General features: G+C 26.6%; 9 protein-coding genes across 9 annotated transcripts; 4 read left to right on the forward strand and 5 right to left on the reverse strand.

Annotated features, from left to right (window-relative positions):
* Window positions 1–229: 229 nt before the first annotated feature.
* cgd5_4100 (hypothetical protein conserved in apicomplexa) lies at window positions 230–1,891 on the forward strand (the record flags this gene model as incomplete). Its single annotated transcript, XM_625573.1, has 1 exon — window positions 230–1,891. The coding sequence occupies one exon, from the start codon at window positions 230–232 to the stop codon at window positions 1,889–1,891; it is 1,662 nt and encodes a 553-aa protein (XP_625573.1).
* A 942-nt stretch (window positions 1,892–2,833) lies between these two features.
* On the reverse strand, window positions 2,834–3,382 carry cgd5_4110 (possible EF hand protein; the record flags this gene model as incomplete). Its single annotated transcript, XM_625574.1, has 1 exon — window positions 2,834–3,382. One exon carries the CDS (start codon window positions 3,380–3,382, stop codon window positions 2,834–2,836), a length of 549 nt encoding a protein of 182 aa, XP_625574.1.
* Window positions 3,383–4,238: 856 nt separating this feature from the next.
* On the reverse strand, window positions 4,239–4,829 carry cgd5_4120 (hypothetical protein with a signal peptide; the record flags this gene model as incomplete). The annotated part of the gene is made up of 1 exon (XM_625575.1): window positions 4,239–4,829. The coding sequence occupies one exon, from the start codon at window positions 4,827–4,829 to the stop codon at window positions 4,239–4,241; it is 591 nt and encodes a 196-aa protein (XP_625575.1).
* A 396-nt stretch (window positions 4,830–5,225) lies between these two features.
* On the forward strand, window positions 5,226–5,999 carry cgd5_4130 (hypothetical protein having a signal peptide and transmembrane domain near C-terminus; the record flags this gene model as incomplete). The annotated part of the gene is made up of 1 exon (XM_625576.1): window positions 5,226–5,999. The coding sequence occupies one exon, from the start codon at window positions 5,226–5,228 to the stop codon at window positions 5,997–5,999; it is 774 nt and encodes a 257-aa protein (XP_625576.1).
* Window positions 6,000–6,738: 739 nt separating this feature from the next.
* Window positions 6,739–7,563, forward strand: cgd5_4140 (hypothetical protein with 4 transmembrane domains within C-terminus; the record flags this gene model as incomplete). Its single annotated transcript, XM_625577.1, has 1 exon — window positions 6,739–7,563. One exon carries the CDS (start codon window positions 6,739–6,741, stop codon window positions 7,561–7,563), a length of 825 nt encoding a protein of 274 aa, XP_625577.1.
* A 441-nt stretch (window positions 7,564–8,004) lies between these two features.
* On the reverse strand, window positions 8,005–10,356 carry cgd5_4150 (hypothetical protein; the record flags this gene model as incomplete). The annotated part of the gene is made up of 1 exon (XM_625578.1): window positions 8,005–10,356. One exon carries the CDS (start codon window positions 10,354–10,356, stop codon window positions 8,005–8,007), a length of 2,352 nt encoding a protein of 783 aa, XP_625578.1.
* A 384-nt stretch (window positions 10,357–10,740) lies between these two features.
* Window positions 10,741–11,703, reverse strand: cgd5_4160 (hypothetical protein having a signal peptide; the record flags this gene model as incomplete). Its single annotated transcript, XM_625579.1, has 1 exon — window positions 10,741–11,703. One exon carries the CDS (start codon window positions 11,701–11,703, stop codon window positions 10,741–10,743), a length of 963 nt encoding a protein of 320 aa, XP_625579.1.
* A 1,177-nt stretch (window positions 11,704–12,880) lies between these two features.
* cgd5_4170 (PP2C like protein phosphatase) lies at window positions 12,881–14,218 on the reverse strand (the record flags this gene model as incomplete). Its single annotated transcript, XM_625580.1, has 1 exon — window positions 12,881–14,218. The coding sequence occupies one exon, from the start codon at window positions 14,216–14,218 to the stop codon at window positions 12,881–12,883; it is 1,338 nt and encodes a 445-aa protein (XP_625580.1).
* A 4,685-nt stretch (window positions 14,219–18,903) lies between these two features.
* Window positions 18,904–20,160, forward strand: cgd5_4180 (vacuolar protein-sorting protein VPS45, putative; the record flags this gene model as incomplete). Its single annotated transcript, XM_001388255.1, has 1 exon — window positions 18,904–20,160. One exon carries the CDS (start codon window positions 18,904–18,906, stop codon window positions 20,158–20,160), a length of 1,257 nt encoding a protein of 418 aa, XP_001388292.1.
* Window positions 20,161–20,681: the final 521 nt, after the last annotated feature.

The following is a 20,681-nucleotide window of genomic DNA, read 5'->3' on the forward strand; positions in this document are numbered from 1 at the left end:
ACAATGGTTTTGTGTGGACAAAAAAAAAAAATTCGGCGGGAAAACTGAAATTTGTATTTAGAGCAAAAATAAATAAATAATATAAATACAAATAATTTATTTTAAAAAAAAAAAAAAAGAAAAGAATTGGTGGAATATTATAATTACAAGAATAAGAGATCAAGCTAAGTTTAGATAATATAGTTAAGTTTCCAAAGTCATTGGCTTTTAATATCTTGAATGACAGGAAATGAAAACATTGACTAAAAGTGAACAAAAGTGGGATGCTACTTTAACAATGAATAGCAATTCAACAGACATGGTTATATATTCAGAAGAAAAAAAAGACATGGGAGAACTGGCCCCAAATAAGTTCTGGAACTCTATAAACCAAGGTGTAAATTTGATTGTTGGGCTTTATGAAGGCATTCAATCAGCATGCATGGCTACTGGAGTACATGAATCAGAAATGTTAAATGAAATTAGTATATTTGATAATAAGTTAGGAAAAGCTAAAAGAATTGCAAAAAATACTGATTTTGGTAATAGAATGAATTCAAATGAAATTTCTACATCTAATTCCACAAGAGTGTCATCCGTGATAAATTTTAGTGATTTACTTACATCACCAAGTGGTATAACATCAAAGACTTCAAGTATTAATGATTTAAGCTATTTATATAGTCAATTAGGTATTGGAGGAGGATTTGAATCATCAGGATTACTTCAAAGTCTTAGTAATGATCCAACAATACAACTACCACATATGGATGTACCTAATTTATCAGCACATACAAAAATGTATGCATTTCGTTCACATATTTGTCTCTCAATATTATGTTCTCAAAATATTGATAAAATTATTGAGACTAACTTAGTTTCTGGTGATTTTAAATTAAAAGGTCCTGGTTTTAAGGTTGAAAATGTATATATACCAATTAGAAATGAAAAACAAAATATCGAAATTAAGTTAACAACATTTACAAATCTTGGAAAAAGAGTTGATCTTGGAGTTGATATTCCTATTTCTGCTATACATAAAAGTGATGAAAATTTTACTTTTTGGTTATCACTAACATCTGATAAAGATCAATCTTGTCAAAAATATAATGATATTCTACCTGAAGCTGTTTTTCGTCTTAAATTAGATAATGAAAACTATAAAGCAGGAGTTATTCATCCTAGGATACTTGTTAATGTTAAAAGAGTTATGACTGGAATTATTGAAGATTTACAAATTTCATCTTTAAAAGTTTTTGATCATAATATTTTACCTTCTTCTGGATATTATTCTTCTAATAACAATCAGAAATCTTCCTCTACATTAATTTATGTTGGATTATATAACGATTCATTAGATATGGAAATTTCTCAGATTCTTAATTCTAATCCTTCACTTCTTTCTAATTATATTATTGAAAGAATTAATTCTGCTGGACATTATAAAATTAATGATATTGATGTCTTAATTTCTTATGGATCAGGAAAATATTCCCATACATTATTTGTTCAAGATGAAACTTCACGTCAACCTTTAATTGATTATCTTAATAATACTAATGAAAATATTGAATGGTTAACAAGTGAGCCTAGTAATGCAACAGAAATGGTTCCACCTGGAGTTTTACCTGATTTCTCTGGTACCCCAGCTCCATGGGAAGTTGAAACTGATCGTAGAAAAGCTATGGAATTAGCTTGTCATAGAGTTGCTTTGAGAGAACATATTGCTATACAGTATTTAATTGATACTGGATGTACTAATTTACCAAATCCAAAATTCTCTCAATGGCTGAATCCACCATATTTTAGAATTGGTCCTCAATTTGAGCCTGTTCCTATGAGTTATAATTGGGGCCCAAATTATACTAACATTCAATTAATTCCTTTAGAACAGCCTAAAAAGATTAATTAAGGCAGAAAATAATATTTACTTAGCTTTACTTTTCTCTTTTTTTTTCTTCAATTCAATTATCATTTTATATAATTTGAATTAAACTTGTTCAATAAAAAAAGTAATTAAAATCAAGTAAACAATTCATATAAAGGATAAATATAAATATTAATAATTCCAAATCTTATTATTATACTCTCAGAAGAAATGCAGATTCTAGTAAAGAGAAAATTAAAAGAATAAAACAGGATATCATAATTAGTGGAGCTTCTATTTTCTTTTTCTTTTTAAGTTTGGAAAACTTATTAATAGTACAAACATGATTGAAATATCTGGTTCCTTTTAATGAACAGCAAATACTTCTCAGCTTATTTTTATTATTATTATTCATCTATAATACTTCTTATTAATTATTATTACTCTTGTTTATTAATTTGTGAGCGATTAAGATTTTGTAAAATTCATTTTTTCAGTTATTCAATTATTAAATAACTCCGTCAAATAAGGTATAAAATAACCTTTATGTTTCATTTATACAAAAAAACAAGATTTTGACTTTTTTCCCGTTTATGAAAATACTATGTCTTTAATAATACTTACCACCCCAAGGAACATAATATTATTATAATTTTTGGATGAGAATTTTGACAAATTTATTATGATATATATTTTATTTAAAGAGAAATATGTATAGAAAAATAAATACTAATAAATCCTTTTTTTTTTTCCTTTAAATAGATATAAATGTAAATATTAGATGCAGTTGTTATATATTTCCCACACTAATTATTTGATAAATTAGTATTATGAATAATCCATACAAAATTAATATTAATAATAATTAATAAGAAGATTATATTGAATATCTCTCAAAAAAAAAAGATAAACCCCCACACATTCCAAGATTTAGAGCAAAAGCTTGATTATTAGATTGGATCTCTTATTATTACAAATAAAGAGTACTTAGTTTAATACTTTACTCTTAACAAGTGAGAAGAAGTCATCCCTGCTAATAATGTTTTGCTGCTTTCTAAATACATCTTGAGTTGCAAGATTAAGCATCCCGGTAAGGGTTTCATCATCAAGCTCTTCACCAAGTTCATTTGATATCTTTCTTAAACTTTCAAGATCAATACAACCCTTATTGTTATGATCAAATATTTTGTAAGCCTCTAATGTATCAATATTTGCATCCATATCATCTTTTTCAGATGCCTCGGGAAATCCTGTAAGCTGATCTATTAATATATGGAGACTTATATTGCCTTGTGAATCACATAAGGATTTAAGTGTATCACAAGCTTCAGCAATGTGTTCTCTTGGTATAAAGTTCCATTCCATCATTCTATTTTGAATATCTGTAAATGGAATAACATCCTTATATTCTCTATCCAAAAGCTTGACAACATCCGGGAGATCTCTCTCATTATCCCAAACCTTTCTTTGACCAAAAGAGACAGTCTGCCCATCTGCTCTTAAACTTGCAGAAGAATTCTGAGTTGATGGGTTCATACTTTCGTCACGATCCTTTCTTTTTAATAAGAAAAACTCTTTCAAAAAAACTTCTTATTATTATGTACGTTACGAGAGTACTTTATTTAACTTTTTACCTTGCTGTTATTAATAATGTAAATTAGCATTCTCATGCACGCGAATGTTGGCGCCATCTACATCCGTTGCGCACACGTCTAAATTTGTGTGTATTAGCCTCGTAAAATTAAATTTCAAGATTAATGAAATAGTAGGTAAATAATAGAAGAATATAATAATTTGTTAGAAAATACAGAAAAAAAGAGATAAAGGGAGAGAGGGGAAGAAGATGGTGGGAATATTAGTAAGAGTTGAGATTAAAATGCATGTTTAATTTTAACTAAGCATTAAATAATGTGTGCTTCTTTTTTTTCCCTGTTCTCTCAAATATTATATAACTATTGATAATCTAGAATGATTAGTTTTTTATATATAAATTTTATCTTTTATATTTGCTTTTTTTTTTTAAGTTTTAGAATTTTAGTGAATACTAATATATTTACTTAAACTGTGATAATTGAGTATTGTTATCTTCATTTAACTCTATATTTAGATAATAGTCTGTTATTATTTGAGTTATTTGTTCTTCCAAGTTGTTCATTATTAAAGAATAATATTATTGCACTGCATGCACGCGCCTAATATTATTTTGAATATCATATTATTGCATGCAATTCCAGTAATAAATTAAAAAAATTCAAATATATAGTTAACTCTCAAATAATAATACGATTTAAATAAATATATTCCTAGAAGATATTTTTATTTAAAGGAATCCGTTTTTTCCTTTTTTTTTGTTTTCAAAATGATGTATAATATTAATAATAAACCTGGTGCACTATATAAACTTTGATGAAAATGTCTGAATATAATTCATATTAAAATATAATGAATTTTTGATTAATGCTTTTATTAAATCAGTTAGGGTACAGATAAGACCATAACTTAAGAAAGAATTAATATTGTTAGCCTTTTCTTTAGATTGAAAGAACGGAGAATATAACTTTTGATTAAAAGGAATGATTATACTGTGGTTATTAACGTATGATTTAACAATATAGAAAGTCAGGAGTTGCCTAATTTTTGGAGGAAGGAAATTAATGATTTTTAGAATTAAGTAAATTCCACCCATTATTTTTTTGGTAAAATTAAAATTTTTATGATTAGTTTGGTTGATTTCTTTCGTTGAATTATTATTTAAAGTTTGTTTTAATATATTAAGTTGACGACTTTTTTTAACATATTCAGTGAAAGTTGAGGGTTTATTAAGTTCTTTTAATTCTTCTTCTAACTGAGAAATTTCTGAATTAATTATTTGGTTTGTTTCACCATTGATTAATTTGTGAATTTTCAAAAGTTTTATTATATGTTCTAGAAAATATGACAAAAATAATTCAAATAGAATCAAAAATATTATTGTGTAATACATCCTAGTTTGCGTTTAAATTTAAAGTTAAGTTGATTAGATTTGAATAAATTTCTTCACTTTAATTATTTTTTTGTATATTTATTATCAAAAGAGTGATAATTTATTAAAATGAATTTTAATGAATTAATGGAAATTTCATTATTATTATTATTTTCCTCGTTTAATTTATTAAAGAAAATTGTGGAATTTGGCGCCATATTTATGTTAATTTTGACATTAATAGGTGCACAGGGTAGGAGATCACAAATTATAATAATTAAAAAAATAATCGAAAAAAAAAAAAATATATTTTTTTTTGATATGAAAAAAAAGTTGCTGGAAGAGTATATTTAGTAATAAATCAATGTATATATATATTTTTTATGGAGATGATTTCAAGAAAAATATCAAAAAAAGATGAAGTTATCACGTAGTTTTATTATTGCATGCATTTTTGTATACATTTTAAATATTTTGGGTTTGGTCATAATTAACCCAAAACCTGAAATTTGTTTGCTTAGAATTAGGGTTAGAGAAAAAGGATTTTTGAAAAGAGCAGCAAATGCAGCAGGAAGACTAATTTTTGGAGTTGATACAACTCAAAAAGAACCACCTTTAAATACCGAAAGATTTCCTGTTGGAATGTTTCCTGATCCAAAAGAATTAGCTCAAGAACTAGATATTCTTGAGAATAGAAAAATAGTACCAGATAGTAATCGTCAAACTGGCGTACAATATATTTCAGATATAGCAAATGGTCAAACACCCAATTTGGAATTACTTTCAGATAGTCAAATGGCTCAAGTTAGTAGTGGTGTATTTGATAGAGGATCTAAAGAGGCCTTGGAGGCTTCTAATAAAACAAAAATAGAAGAATTAAGAGCCAATAAAGAAAGAGAACAGGCTCTGCAATCGCAAGGCCAAATAATTAAAGATGGTGAAAAGGTTAAAATTGGAAAACAAGGTCCAGTCACATTAGACGATCCTGATGAAAATAATAAAGGCAAAACAATTCCTCCAAAACTTGCATTAGTTGATAATGAAGAAGAATTTATTAATAAAGACACAAATCAATCCATATTTAGTCATCCTTTAGTGATTATTTTTATCTTCATACTTGTTGTATGCATGTTTGCAGGAGGAAGCCTTATTTTCTTTAAGAAATTTGGTAAAAAGAAAAGAAAAAAGTAGATTTTTCTGAAATATTCAAATTCTAATCGTCAAAAACATTTAATTTACATAACAATTTTAGTTTTTATAATAACTTAATATTAAATTCGCATTTTGGCGCCAACTTATTTTCAAGTGTATAGTAATATTTGTTTAAATTTAAAGATCTGATCACAAAATTGACCATAAAATTGAGAAAAAATAAGTTAAAAATTTTGGTGATTTAATAAATATAAAATTAGTAAGATTAAATTCATAATCACTTCTATAACACAGTTAGTAGTTAGAAACAAGTGATATAAGGAATTTTTCAATTTATTATTTTAATTAAAGTTAATTATTGGGAATATTGTTAGTGTTGGTCTGCAAATAATAAAAAAGTAAGACATAAATATTAAACTCATGCAACTTTGAGTTGCTAATAAATATTATACTTTATAAATAATAAAGCTTCCAGGATTAGTCAAGTAAATCTAACTTGAAACATTCTGGCTCAATATTATTAGTGATTTAAAGATCAATATAAAATTCATGGAAGCTTTGAATTTAAGTAATAAAAACATATTTATAAAAAAATAGAAAATAAATTATACAAACTAACAATATTTCGATTACTTTATTAACATACAAATAAACAGAGTAAGTTAATCTCAATAATAATGTTAAATTGAATTCCTAATTATTAAATAATTACAATACTATATTAAACACTTATTTAAAAAAGAAGTTAATATTTTAATTCATACTTGTAAAAAGAAAAATGGATTCAGAAAAAAGTGTGGAAAGAGGTCGAAAAATAAATAAAGATAGAGGTTCCGAAAGAGTTGGAGTTATTGGGAGAAAAATGAGCGATATGGACAAAATTCTGCCTTCAAAAGAGCATATAGAGGAAGGCTTAGCTCCAAATGAAGGGGAATTAGCTATTATTTATCATGATACAACAGCTGGCTCTACTAAACATATTGTTACAAAATCTCCTAATATATCTCCTGCAAAACAGGAAGAATCCAGTCTATTAGGTAATAATTCCTTCCAAAATTATGTCAATCCTCATAGTTTATACAGTCCTGTATATACCAGTAACCAAATTGGAGGAGAATACGCATTCCCTAAAGTAAAATTCTCAAGTTTAATTTTTCCATGGTCAGCATTTCTAGCTGTAATTATTTCATACGTACTTACAAGTTTTTCATGGTATTATCTCTTTTACAATGATGACTATAGATTGGTTTTGGCGCCTTTTGTTACTTCATCTATTATATGTTTTTTTGAATCTCCTGTAATGCTTGCAAAATACTTATTTAGAAAGATGAGAAAATCTTTGATATGGAGATTAATTCCCATGGGAAGTATGGTGTTTCACTCCCTTCTCTTATTAATTGCATCAGTCCCCATCAACTTATTATATTGCAGTTATATTCTTAATAAGGGAGATCCAAGTCAAATATTTAACTTACCACTACATTATTTAATTTTGGCGGGAATCCAAGCTTTGTATATAATTCCATGCATTTTATTTTTGATAGCGCATTCCAGATTTGAATCACAAATATTAAAAGATAGAACTGAATATGACCACTGGTAAATTATTAATATTTTTAAGAATTATAAATTTCAAAGCTAATTCTATTTGATAAAGTGGTTATTTTTGTAACGGCTATCCATACGTTCATTGTTTTGGCTTAAAAACAATTGTTTGGATTTTTATAATCCACACAGAATAAGAGTAAAAGTTGAAATAAATTGAAGATATGGCTAATAAGTTCTATTATTTACATACTAACATTAATCCCATCCAACTCATTCCTTTTACTTATTTAATATTTCCTTTTTTTTGAAATTAATATTTATCTGTCTACATGCATGTATGCATGCATGCATACAGTATTTTAAAAAATGATACTAAAGAATTGTAGCAAGTAGGTAAAATAATAAAAACAACTCATTGCCATCTAAAGATAAAGAAAGAGTTTAAGAAATAGGCTATTAATATTATGTTACTAATGTAATACTTTTTTTTTATTCTTTATGAAAAGATTTTTCCCAATTTCTTTAAAGTGTTTGAACTGCTTTTCTTCTTCTTGAATGGCTTGTTTGCAAAAGCAATGCCTGCAATTTTTCCATCACTAGTTAGCTCAAAACAAACTCCATAAATTGAATCACTAGAAGTGGAAATCTCATTAAATCCTGATACATTTGTCAATGTTGTAGATTTGGTAGAGGCAGATTCTGAAGAATATGGAGGGTTAAGTTTAACCTGCGAAGGAACTACATTTAGTGGGGAAAAGTCCACAACTAATGTTGATCCAACCTTTGAGAGATCAAAGCTTTGTGAAGTCATTTGATTCAATTCAGAGTCATTTTCACCAACAGAAACTGAAGTTTTCTCATCTGGACACTGGAAAGACAAAACTTTAATAGGCCCAGCAAAGCCTTTAGAATTTGTATTTGATCTTAAGACTGTAAGCTTAGAAAATGGAACCTCTCCTTTAATATCATCATCTAAACAAGAAAATGAAATAATCCAATTACTGAGCCTTGTTCTTGCAGATCCACCTTGGAATTGACTACAATGTGGATGAATTGAATCCACTTTTTGTGAAATTCTTGGGCCATTTACAATTACGCTTGGAACATTTCCTGTGTACTTATTATCTACTGGAATCATATTTGGCTTAACTTCCTCATCAGAACATTTTAAAGGAAGATATTCAAATCCAAAACCAAGTGAAAGTATTCCCTGAGATGGTGAAAGTGAACCACAAACTGTTCTCAATACATGCTTTTCGTGTTTTAATTTCTCATCACTTTCCCATGTTATTGTTGGACCAAGAGAAGCATCTTTCATTCTATAATAAAGTAATTGTTGAATCTTCCCAGAGCTAGCATACCCATCTATTGAGAAAAATGCAGGACCTGGAATAATACTTTCTTTTTCATAAGATTTTGACTTATTTTCATTCTTTCTTCCCTTTACACTAAAAGCTAGCTCAATCATTTTTGGCTGAACTTTATTAAATAGCTGAGTTGTCAATTGAGATGGAGATCTTCCACCTAAAGAAACTGTCTCAACATTGTTAGTTCCTGTACATTTCCATTCAAGTCCAATAATTGGCCCATCAATTATATGATGTGCTTTAATGTATTCAATTTCTGTACAATTTGGACAAGTTACTGTAAATGGACTTCCAATCTCAGCCTCTGTAGAGTTCTGCTGATTTAAATTCTTCAAAAAATCCATTAATGGCGTATTATATGCCAATTTCTCACATTTATCTTTATTAATCTTGTTTTCTATTATCAATCCATTGTTCTGTTTTCCTAAAACCTCCAATTTTCCACCAAGTAAACCATTATTACCTTCCTCATTACTTGATGACTTTATTACGCTAACATTCTCATCTAAAGTATCATAAGGTACCGATGACATAGAACCTTCAAAACCAATACCAATTATATTACCATTTCTTTGTTCTAATTCAACACAAATTGAATCAGTATAAACTACATTACCATCAACACTTGGGATTTCCCAGTAAGTAATTGTGCTTGGAACCAAAAAGCTTGAGTATTGCATTAATAAAGTCTTCTTATTTGAATTCAAATCACTCAACCTTGTTGTCAACATTACTGGATTAGTACTCTCTGTATTATATCCTAAATAAATAGAATTAAAGGGACTTGATTGAGATGATACAACCATTATATTATTTGAAATTGATTGTCCAAATGCAAATGACAAATCCAAACTATTCTGATATAATTCCCCGCCATTTTCTGCATGCATTTGCTTATATGGGGATGCATGCTGTACTCTAAATGGAGATGGCGCCCATTTATTCAACGGCCACTTGTCATGATCAAACATATTAATCAATTTACTTTGATCTTCTTGTTTAAGTTTACGTTCAATTTCAATATTTACTCTCTCATCACCTTCTGTATTTTCATTTTTATCACTTTTCTTTGAATTCTTAAGATTATTACTACATATGCCAGCAATACGTTTAAGTTCTTGGGTAAAGCTATCAATGAATAGAATTAGTTTATTAATATATTGTGGATTTCCATTAGAGTCATACTTGCACTGAGCATGAACTTGAATAGTGTTTTTGCTTGTAGTTTCTTTTCCAGGAGAGTATGAATAGTTACAACCTGTTGCTTTACTGGATAAGAAGGAGATTTGCATATCATTTGGGTTATATGATATGGCGGTATTGATTGTTTGATTTCTTTGTAAAGATATTGGGTAAGCAATGATTTCTGGTTTTACCATCTTCACAGCATCAATAAACAATGGAGTTGGTTCTATCATTTCTTTGTATCCAATACCAAAACTTGTTATTTGACCATCTTTATTAATACCTGTACAAATCATATTTGGATTCTTTCCAACCCAGAGCCTTTCTCTGATAGCATTCTTCCTCTTTAATGATCTTTTAACTCCGAATTGAGTATTTATAAATGTTGAGAATTCTTTACCCTCTTTATTAAAATATCTCAAGGCAATTGGATTGCATGTATTTGATCCTTTGCAACTTTCCTTTGATGTCGAATTAAAATATGCAATATATAAAGAAGTCAAATCGTCAACTCTTTCGTGTTTAATCCATGGTCCTCCTCTATGTTCACCTAATCTCAAAAGAGAGTTGTGAATAGAATTTTCCACTTTAATATCATAGTCATTACATTCAACCTAAATTAGTTATTAAATAGAGAAAAAAAAATAAATCCAAAAATTAAACAAAACAAAATAAAATAGTTAATATTCACAATTCATAATATTAATGATTTTTTTACCTCTTAAACTTACCTCTATAGAAGCTAAATTTGCTGTACCAAAAGAATATTTCTTGTAAGTTCTGAACTTATTAAAATGGCCATTTGGACATATTATGGAATAATATACAACAGGGTTTTTCTTCTTGTGATTATTTTCAGGACCTTCTAGGGTTTGACATTCTGGAAATACTTTCCCAACTGTATATATCATATTCTTTAAATATATACCCTTACTTGAATAAGTTAAGGTACTTKGTGCATTTCCTTTTGGTATAAATCCAATACCTGCTATTGAATATATTAAATTTCCAGGTTGAGAAATTGGTAATAATGCAAAACAACCTCCAATAAACTTTTCTCCTGACCACTTTCTAGAATTAGTTGATTCCAAAGAACTAACTCTTCTTCTAATAGAGAATGAATGGATTTGTGAGAAATAACCTTCCAATAATACAAGAGAGGGGATTCTTGAAGATCCTCCTGGAGTGAAACCAGCAGTAATAGACGAAGCCACTATTGGGTATCCTGGACTAGTATTATTATAATGACTTAATTTAGATCCTCCAAATGAGATAAAAGAATAACCATTTGAACATCCAATCTTAAGATTCTGGATTTCATCAATATAATTAGCACTAGAATGATCTACAACTTGGTTATTGACTCCAATATACGAAATAATCTCATCATCTTTACAATAAAATGCTACCTTAATAATTTCTTTCTGGTCAACTCCATAGGGTAATAACATTTTACATTCTGATAGTGCTGTTTCATTATTAACTGATGAAATTAAACCTTCACTTATCCAACCTGTAAATTTTGTATTTGTCTTATCTCCTTTGATTTGCCCCAAAAGTATAAAAAAACAAATTAATACTAATTGTATTAGTACCTGGATTTTATAATCTGATGATTTTTTAAACATTTTGAAATTTATCATAATTTTATTCTTAAAAATGCTTATTCAAAGATCAAAAGTTTTAATAGAAACCTTCTTATTACCATATACGCGTCTATTGAATATAATATTCGTTTTTACAACTAAATTGAATAATTTATTTTATAAATTTGTTTTAAATCACTTTATTTCCTATCTAAACAAATTTTCTTTTCCTTTCCAATATTAGTAGTAAATGAGTCAAATTAACCAAGTAGTTAATTCTATATTTCAAGCAAGATTTATGAAACTTTCTAATTTCCAAGATCCCCAGGATTCCTAATTGTTCAAGTAAAAATTAAACATTTGCACTTTCCCCCTCACTTATTTCTATGACTCAAAATAGACAAATAGTGCATTTTTGCACTTTTGAGTGATCAGAATAAGATATTTAGAATAACGGATTAGGCGCCACCCCACAGCAATGGCTTAATGTTAATATATAAAAAACTTATTGTAATTAATTATTATAAATTTATGTTTAATGATAAATTAATTATTCTTTTTTTTAAATAGCTAGCTTAAAATATTCTCAATATTTGCTCAATTATACAGCTATATTTGTCTGAGTGTAAACAAATTTTTGTATTGCAGAGAAGAATTATTTGCATTACTCAACTATCATTTATTTTTACCTTCATTTCATTCACCGAATCATTCGTTTCAAAGTGCTTTTTATAAGTTTTGTATTCCTCTTGTTAAAGAAAAATTTACAAATCCTTATTTTAATAGCATTTATTTTTCAATAATCAAATAACTTTTTGTAATGGAATAGTGTTTGCCGCCAAATACATGCATTTTCTCCACATGTAGTTAAAATTGCATTTAAAGAAAATAATAATAAAAAAGGAAAAAACTATTTAAATAATACTGATAAATTTAATGGTCAATTAAACTAAGAGATACAACAAATAGAATTCTACTCAGATACTAAAATCAATCAATTAATTTTAAGTATCTTGAAATTCTTTTAATAATTTAAGTATTTAATTAAATTTCTAATTCCCAATAATGCAATTTAAAATATGAAAAAAAAAATAAAACAATCAATGCACATAATTTATATTTTTTGTGAAATTATTTGTTGTCAAAAAAGAAACAATAATAATCCATTTTATTTTCTTAATCTTGCTTATTAATTTAATCATTACTTTGAGAATAATAATCTCAAAACACTTATTTAAGATTGAAGATAAATAACTTGAACAGTAATATCATCAACAACATTTCCTTCTTCTTGAATCCATCTCCTCCAAGCCTCCCTTGCAAGTTTCTCAGCAGAAAGCTGTGCATCTGAAGAACCTCCTTCTGCAACGATATCTACAGCTTCTTGAGAAGAAATGAACTCCCAAACACCATCTGAACAAATTAAAATGAAAGCATCCTTTTCTGGTTGTATCTGAAAAGTATTTATATCAGGTTCAGGAATAATGCCAGCTTGATATCCAAGAGTATCACCAATAGCTCTGCTCATTGCAAGCCCAGGATACATTTTTCCTTTAATAAATACACGGTAAGGGATATCTCCTTCTATTCTTTTTACTTGACCTCCTGCTGCAATAATTCTTCTTTTTTCAGATTCTGAGTTAGGTTTGTGATCATTGGTAAGATCTACAGCTTCTAAAACTCTTCCTGATCTCGACCACCTTGCAAGTACGGATCTAGAATCGCCAACATGAGCTGCAATAATTCGATTTTCTAAAGGTAAATGAAGAATGACTGTCGCAGTAGTTCCAGAAAGGCTACAATCAAATTGATTTGTCTCTAAAACATGTTCTTGCAATCTTTGATTTGCTTTAATAAATGCATAGTGAAGTACATCTTGTGGATGAGTCTTCCATTGTTTGTCTTTTAAAATTAATGCCGGCATATCTTTTTGAATAAAGTTACTCACATCATGTCCAAATGGTCCATGTCCATCAAAAACACCAAATAATCCCCAATTTTCAGTTTTCAATATAAAAAAATCATCTTGATTAGGACTCTCAGGTTTTAGTCCTTTTCTACAAACATACCCAATTCCCCTTTGTAATTCGGAATTACCAGAATCGTTACCAATTACTTCTTCAGCTTTTGATTCAAATGTTTCTTGGGCTCTTTGAGAAAGCATTCCTGTTACTGATAATCTTCTTCTGGAATTACCAAGCTCAAAGCTATCCGCTTTTTGATTATTGAAGTCATTTAAAATACCATTATGAATCCCGCTTGGTGTCATAAACTCTGAAGGTTTAAACTGAGGAGAATCTTTGTAAGAAGCATTAAATACTGCTCTTCCTCTGGGTATATCATTAATGTCAGAATCATTGACAGGATCACTCTGGCTCACCGATAACCTCCTTCTATCATAATTTACAGCAGAGTAATTAGAAAATCCTTTGTTGCCTCCCTCCATATTTGTATAAGGATTCATTGAAAAATTGGTAACAGTATTAGGTAAATTACTTACACAATTATTCTTCTCCTGAGAAAAAACTAAGTTTTCCTTATTTATAGATTTCTTTGAAAAACACCCACCCATAAAATTCCAAATTCTAATTTAGAATTCCTTCTCTATAAATATATAAAATTTTGTCCTATAACTTTTAAAAAAAATGAATATTAATTTCTCCAAATAAACCACTTTCTTTTCAACAAAGCTGTCAAACTAAATTTTTGACAATATTTAATCGGCTATGAGTTTCAAAAAGTCATATTAGTCTTAAAAAATCATAAATTGCCTCTTTTTCACATGAAAATTAAATAGAAATTTGCAATAATTTAAATGAAATTATCAAATAAAATCAGAAATAAAATCCTCAGAATATTCTTTTAATAATCTTAAATTACTTCTTGGTATTTTTGTTTTGAATTTATTACTTTAACTTCAAAATTACAAAAATATAAAAACATTTATTTTATGAAATCTGTTAGGGATGCTCAAGTTGGATTGAGAGGAGTACTTCAATTCTAAATAAAAGAATAGAAATAATAGCCAGGAATTCCTCTCCTAATATCCTCTAATTAATACAAATTACTTGTATTATACATGAATTTTTTTTCTCACTAATAATTATTTATTTATTTATTTTGAAATTTCAACTCCCCTCGCCGTTTTGTCTATATAAGATTTCTTTAAAATATGGCAGAAAAAAATTAATTCAAAATAATATCTATAATTTAATAGTCAAATATGTTAATTTCTGTTCATCATCAATATTACTAAAAAAATAATACACTTTTAAATAACTAAATTACTAAATTATCTTTTAAAAAAAATAAATAAATATTTACAATTTTATTTCAACATTTATTAATTGAATTATTACACACAACTAACTGCTATATTAATTAATAATTATTAAAGTGTGTGCAAAAAAAAAATTAATGTGTGCATGCAAAAATAATTACTTATTTTAATTCTAACAATATATATGTCCACATTGTAATACATTAAATGTATATATTTAATTGATTTGAATAAAGGTTTTTTTTCCTTCTTTTTTATTAGTTAATTTTTATATCAGTTTGTATATAATATTTAAATATATTAAAAATATGAGCGTTTTAAAGTTTAATATAATTTCAATTATATGATTTGATTAAATTTAACTTTTTTGAATGGGAACAATATCGGAACTATGTCCATGAGTAGCTACTTGCTCTTTTGTGAAAAATGTAAAAGAACCAGAATTATAGAAAACTTGTTGAGATTTTGTCTTATATTTCCCATTATTAAATTCAATAACATCCTTGGAAAATTGTTTAGGACTAATAACTTGACAAAAATTGAAATTTCCTTGGATACTTCTTCCAATTTTGTGGTTACATAAATCTGAATCTGGAGTATTATATTTATTGTTTATACTTGTGTTATATTCATCAATCAAGCTGCAATATCCATGGAAAAAACTTTCTTCACTTCTTGAAATTTTTGATAGAACTTCATTGCTTAGATGTTTTCCGTGATTCCATCTATATGATTTTAGCTGATCACATCTTTTTTTGCTTTTTTTTTAAGAAAAAAAAATTAAAATGAATTAAAAAATATGGCATGCATATAAATGCATGCATTAATATTATATATAAAACTTACATATAGGCTAACACTCTCATTTTATTTCTTTGCAAGCTTAATAAATGAACCAGTGCTGCAACATCATATTGCGATTCATTTGAGGAATTACTTATAAAAGGTTTCAAGTATTGAAGATTTTCGATATAATTTAAATTAATTTTAGCAATATCATCAAATTGGTTTTCATTATGTGTTATAATCTGATGATTTCCTGCTAACTTAAGTTCTTTTAAAATATCAATGGACGGATTTTCATGTATAGAGCCACTCATTTTTTTTTTTTTTTCCTCAAAATAAAATATCCAAAAACTGAATTTGGAATACAATAAATATAAACTTGCTCTAAACAATCTCTTCAATAACTTTTATTTTTACTTGGATTTGAAATTATTAATAATTTTATTAATAAGAAGAATTTATTATTATTTTTTTTTAATTAGGTATCGTTTATTTTAAGTAATTACACACAAAAGGCGGCAAGCTGTAATTTATTTAAATATTAAATAGTATTTTAAATTTCTTAATAATTAAAATAAAATTAATAATATTATAATTTATTATTCAGTTATCAATACAACCTTTCATTACTAATTGTTAATTATAAAGCTGAATAAGAAATTATCTTGAAATGAGAGTTTTAGAAAAACTGTTAGAAAAGGCAACTTTTCTATATAGAGATGAAAGAGTGTGGGAATCGCATGTAATAGTACAAAATTTGATTAAAAAGTATGTTTTAATATTAAAATGATTAAAATGAATTAATACCATTAATATTATTATTATTTATTTTTAGGTATGGATTTAAAAGTCTATATAATAAAGATCCTATAATATTGGAAATACAGAGAAGAGCAGCAAGTATTAAATATTTTTCAAATAATTTTAATGATTTAAATATAAATGAAATTGATATTAATTCTAATTTTTATAATAATCATGAAGATAACGAATTGTTTCACGAGTTCAAAATTAATAATTCTGAGGATAAAACAAATGAAGAATTCTTTTCAGAAAATGAAACAGAAAGTAACAAGTCATTCAAATCTTCAAACAGTAAATTGGAATCACTAAATAGTGGTAGGGAATTAGAAATTAATCATGATTGCTATTTTGATGAGAATGGTGATTTATTTGAAAATAAAGAGTACGAAGAATGTAGTGGACTAATAACAAAAACAAAACCAAGAGAATGGCAATATATTATTCAAAAAGATCCCTTTGATTTATGGTATCGAAGCTATGAGAACTCTTCAATTATTGAGATTTGCTTTCAAGGATTTATTAAAACTAATATTTTAAACATTCTTTCTGTATTTTATGAAAGAGATTTATATAAAGATTGGATTCCGTATTATACTTTTCCAATAAAATTTGGGCTTAATTCTATTAAAGAAATTCTACATAAAGATAGAATACACTTAGTTACTGCAATTTATATAGATATTCCATGGCCTTTTTCTAATAGAGAAATTATTTTAGAAATTTGGGCAAGTGATGAAATAATTCCTAATAACAGAATATTCATTCATGCATCTTCAATTGAAGATCATGGTTTTCATCCAAGACTAAAAGTTGAAATTCCATATTCACTAGGATATTCAAATAGAGCAAATATTTCTGGTGGAGGATTTGTCAGCCCCCATGGTGATAATTTGACCCACTTAATTTTTAAGTGGAAAATTGATTTACTTTTTGAACCACCAAAAGTTTTACTTAATTTCTTCTTAAAAAATTTCATTAAAGCTTGTTGGGATAAATTTAACAATGTTTGTCTTCAAGTAGATCAACCTAACTCTCTACATAAAGAAAGACTTAATACTAACAAGGATCTATACGATTTTATAAGAGCTAAAATTAAAGAGAAAAACAAACATGAACTTAACAAAGCCAAAGAGTCAAGCTTATAATTACTTAATTATATTTATTTTTATCTTTATTTTTCCACATAAATTTTGAATAATTTTTAAAAGAAAATAGAATAAAAAAGAAACTAGCTAATAATAGCTATTATTCGAAATAAAATTGTATTTAATCAATTTAGATTTATTGCTGAGAATTTCTGTAAATATTTTAATATAAACTTAATCATGGTTTTAAAAATTCTGTGTTGTTTTGAATATTTATTTCAAAGCACATTTTTTTCCTAATGCACTAAAAATAAGTAATTTTTGCTCACTGCCCCACATGCACACAGGCGCCAAATTAAATATACCGGTATATGATAAATAATTTAAAAAAATAGAGGGAAATATTTAAAAAATAATAATAATTTTGAGATAAAGAATGAGTAATTCTGATAATTTAATGTTGAAATAAATATTAAAGATTTGTCAAAATCTTTTGATTCATTCCTTCGTTTAATAATTTTGCTCTTGATAAAAAAAAAAAAAAATTTTTAAATACTAGCTAGAATTGTTTCAAAGGATTAATTAATAAGAATCTGGGTGGTTTGATTTAAAAAAAAAAAAAAGAATAAATTAATTAAATCATCAGAAATCAAAAATATAATTAAATAGAGCCTGATATCATGACAAACTTGGTGAAAAACGGCCATGAACTTATACATTCTATTTTTAATAGAATTTCTGGAATCAAAGTAAGTAAAATCCTACTTAATATATTATTTTAATTACAAAAAATATTAATCATTACTACCATTATTATTCATTTGACTTCTATTAAACCTAAAATAATTAACAATAAAACTTGCTGATTTTAGATTCTAATTTTGGATAGAGAAACTGTTCAACAAATCTCTTTGGTATTTTCTCAATCTGAGTTGTTAAAAAGGGAAGTATTTCTTACAGAGCTAATAGATGTGACAAATAGGTCAAACCTTCCACATTTCTCTGGAATTTACTTTATTAGACCAAATAAAGAAAATATCTCAATTTTATGTAATGAACTTAAAAAACCTTTATTCAAAGAATATTATGTATATTTTACTAATAACATATCCCCACAAATACTACAAAAGATTGCTGTTAGTGATGAAAATGACGTAATTAAAAGAATACAAGAAGTCAAGTTAGATTTTAATGTTATAAGCTGCGACTTATTTTCATTGAGTATGAACTATTTTGGTAAGTTTAAATTTAATCAAAATTATGTAAAATATAATTAATTCAATTTCGAATATTAAAGCTTCAATGTATAATCTTCCATCAAGTTGGACAACTTATGAAGAAACATTATTCTCAAGAATGATTGAAGGTATTTACTCAGCAAGTCTTCAACTTGGAGAGATTCCTGTTATACGATATTTAGCAAATTCTCCATTATGTAGAAATATTGCATTTGCAGTAGAAAGAAGACTATTAGATTCTAATCTAATAGACTTAGTATCGGGAGAATTTGTTAACACTAGATCAGAAAGCTACGACGATAAGAGAAATGAAAGTACTATTCTATTAATACTTGATAGAAGAGAAGACCCTGTTACTCCTCTTTTAACTCAGTGGACTTATCATGCAATGATACATGAATTATTAGAAATTAAGAATAATAGATTATGTTTAGATAATGGAGGGTTTTCTAACAAAGAAAAAGAAGAATATGTTTTATCTGAACAATATGATGATTTTTTTAGAGATCATAAATACGATAATTTTGGAGATATTGGATTTTCTATCCGAGATTTGGTCAATAATCATCATGAATCTTCTAAAACTAATCATCGTCTAGAAACAATTGATGATATTAGTAGATTTGTTCAAATGTATCCAGATTTTAAAAAAGAGTATAATAATATTTATAAACATGTAAATATACTTCATGAACTTTCAAGAATTGTTCAAGAAAGAGACTTAATGAGAATATCTGCATTAGAACAAGATTTAACAGTTTGTGATAATGTTGATGAACATTCAAGACAAATAGGAAATCTATTATCAGATACTAGAATTTCTCAATTTGACAAATTAAGACTAGCTCTTCTTTATTCCTTGAAATATGAAAAGGAAGAAATACAAATCAACAATTTTAAGTACCATTTAGGAACTCAGGCAAATTATATTGATAAATTGTTGCAAGTATTTGGAGAAAATTTCAGATCTGGAGACCTCTTTCTGAATAAGACACTATTAAATATTGCAAAGAATACAATTAATAAGTCTAATAATAATAATATTTATATTCAACATAAAACTTTATTATACTATATATTAGAAAATTTGGTTAAAGGTAAACTAAAAAATAGTAGATTTCCATCAACTACTGATGATTATAATTCTTCAAAAAAACCACTAAAAATTATGGTATTTGTTGTTGGAGGTGTAACTTTGGAAGAATCTAGAGATGTAAATGTCATTAGAAACTTATATGATGTTGACATAATTCTTGGAGGAACTAATCTACTGAACTCAAAATTGTTTATTAAAGATCTTGAACTACTAATAAATAGTTAGATAAGTAATAATAATACTAAATAGTCATTCATTTTATTTTTGTCTTTTTTTTATTGTTATAAATTTTCTATTGCATGCAATTGAAAATTAAAATCCCACAGAGCCCGCCAAAATCTCAATAATAATAAAAATGTTCATATGTCTAATATATATCTATAAAAAGAAAGTATAAGAATTAATTTAAAAAAAAAAATCAAGGTAAAAATTTTCTTTTTCTTCTTAATGGATTAATATTTAGTTACATTTAAAGCTACTAAACCTTTCATTCTGTAAATCATCCATAAATATCCTTAACTATTTTATTAACAACATTATTGCCACTTATATTTTTAATTACTAATCAATTTTTTTCTCTCAACTATTTAATAACAAATAAATCAAAAATCAACTTAATCCAGTAAGAATTAATTGAAAAAGTTAATTTAATTTGCAAAAGCAAAAATTGAAGGTTATAACAAATAAATCAACTATATAGTTCTATCATTGGTAATTATACAAAAGGAATTTAATGAATTAATACT

The sequence above is a fragment of the Cryptosporidium parvum genome, chromosome 5 (assembly GCF_000165345.1).
Source record: "Cryptosporidium parvum Iowa II chromosome 5, whole genome shotgun sequence".
NCBI classification, from domain to species: domain Eukaryota; phylum Apicomplexa; class Conoidasida; order Eucoccidiorida; family Cryptosporidiidae; genus Cryptosporidium; species Cryptosporidium parvum.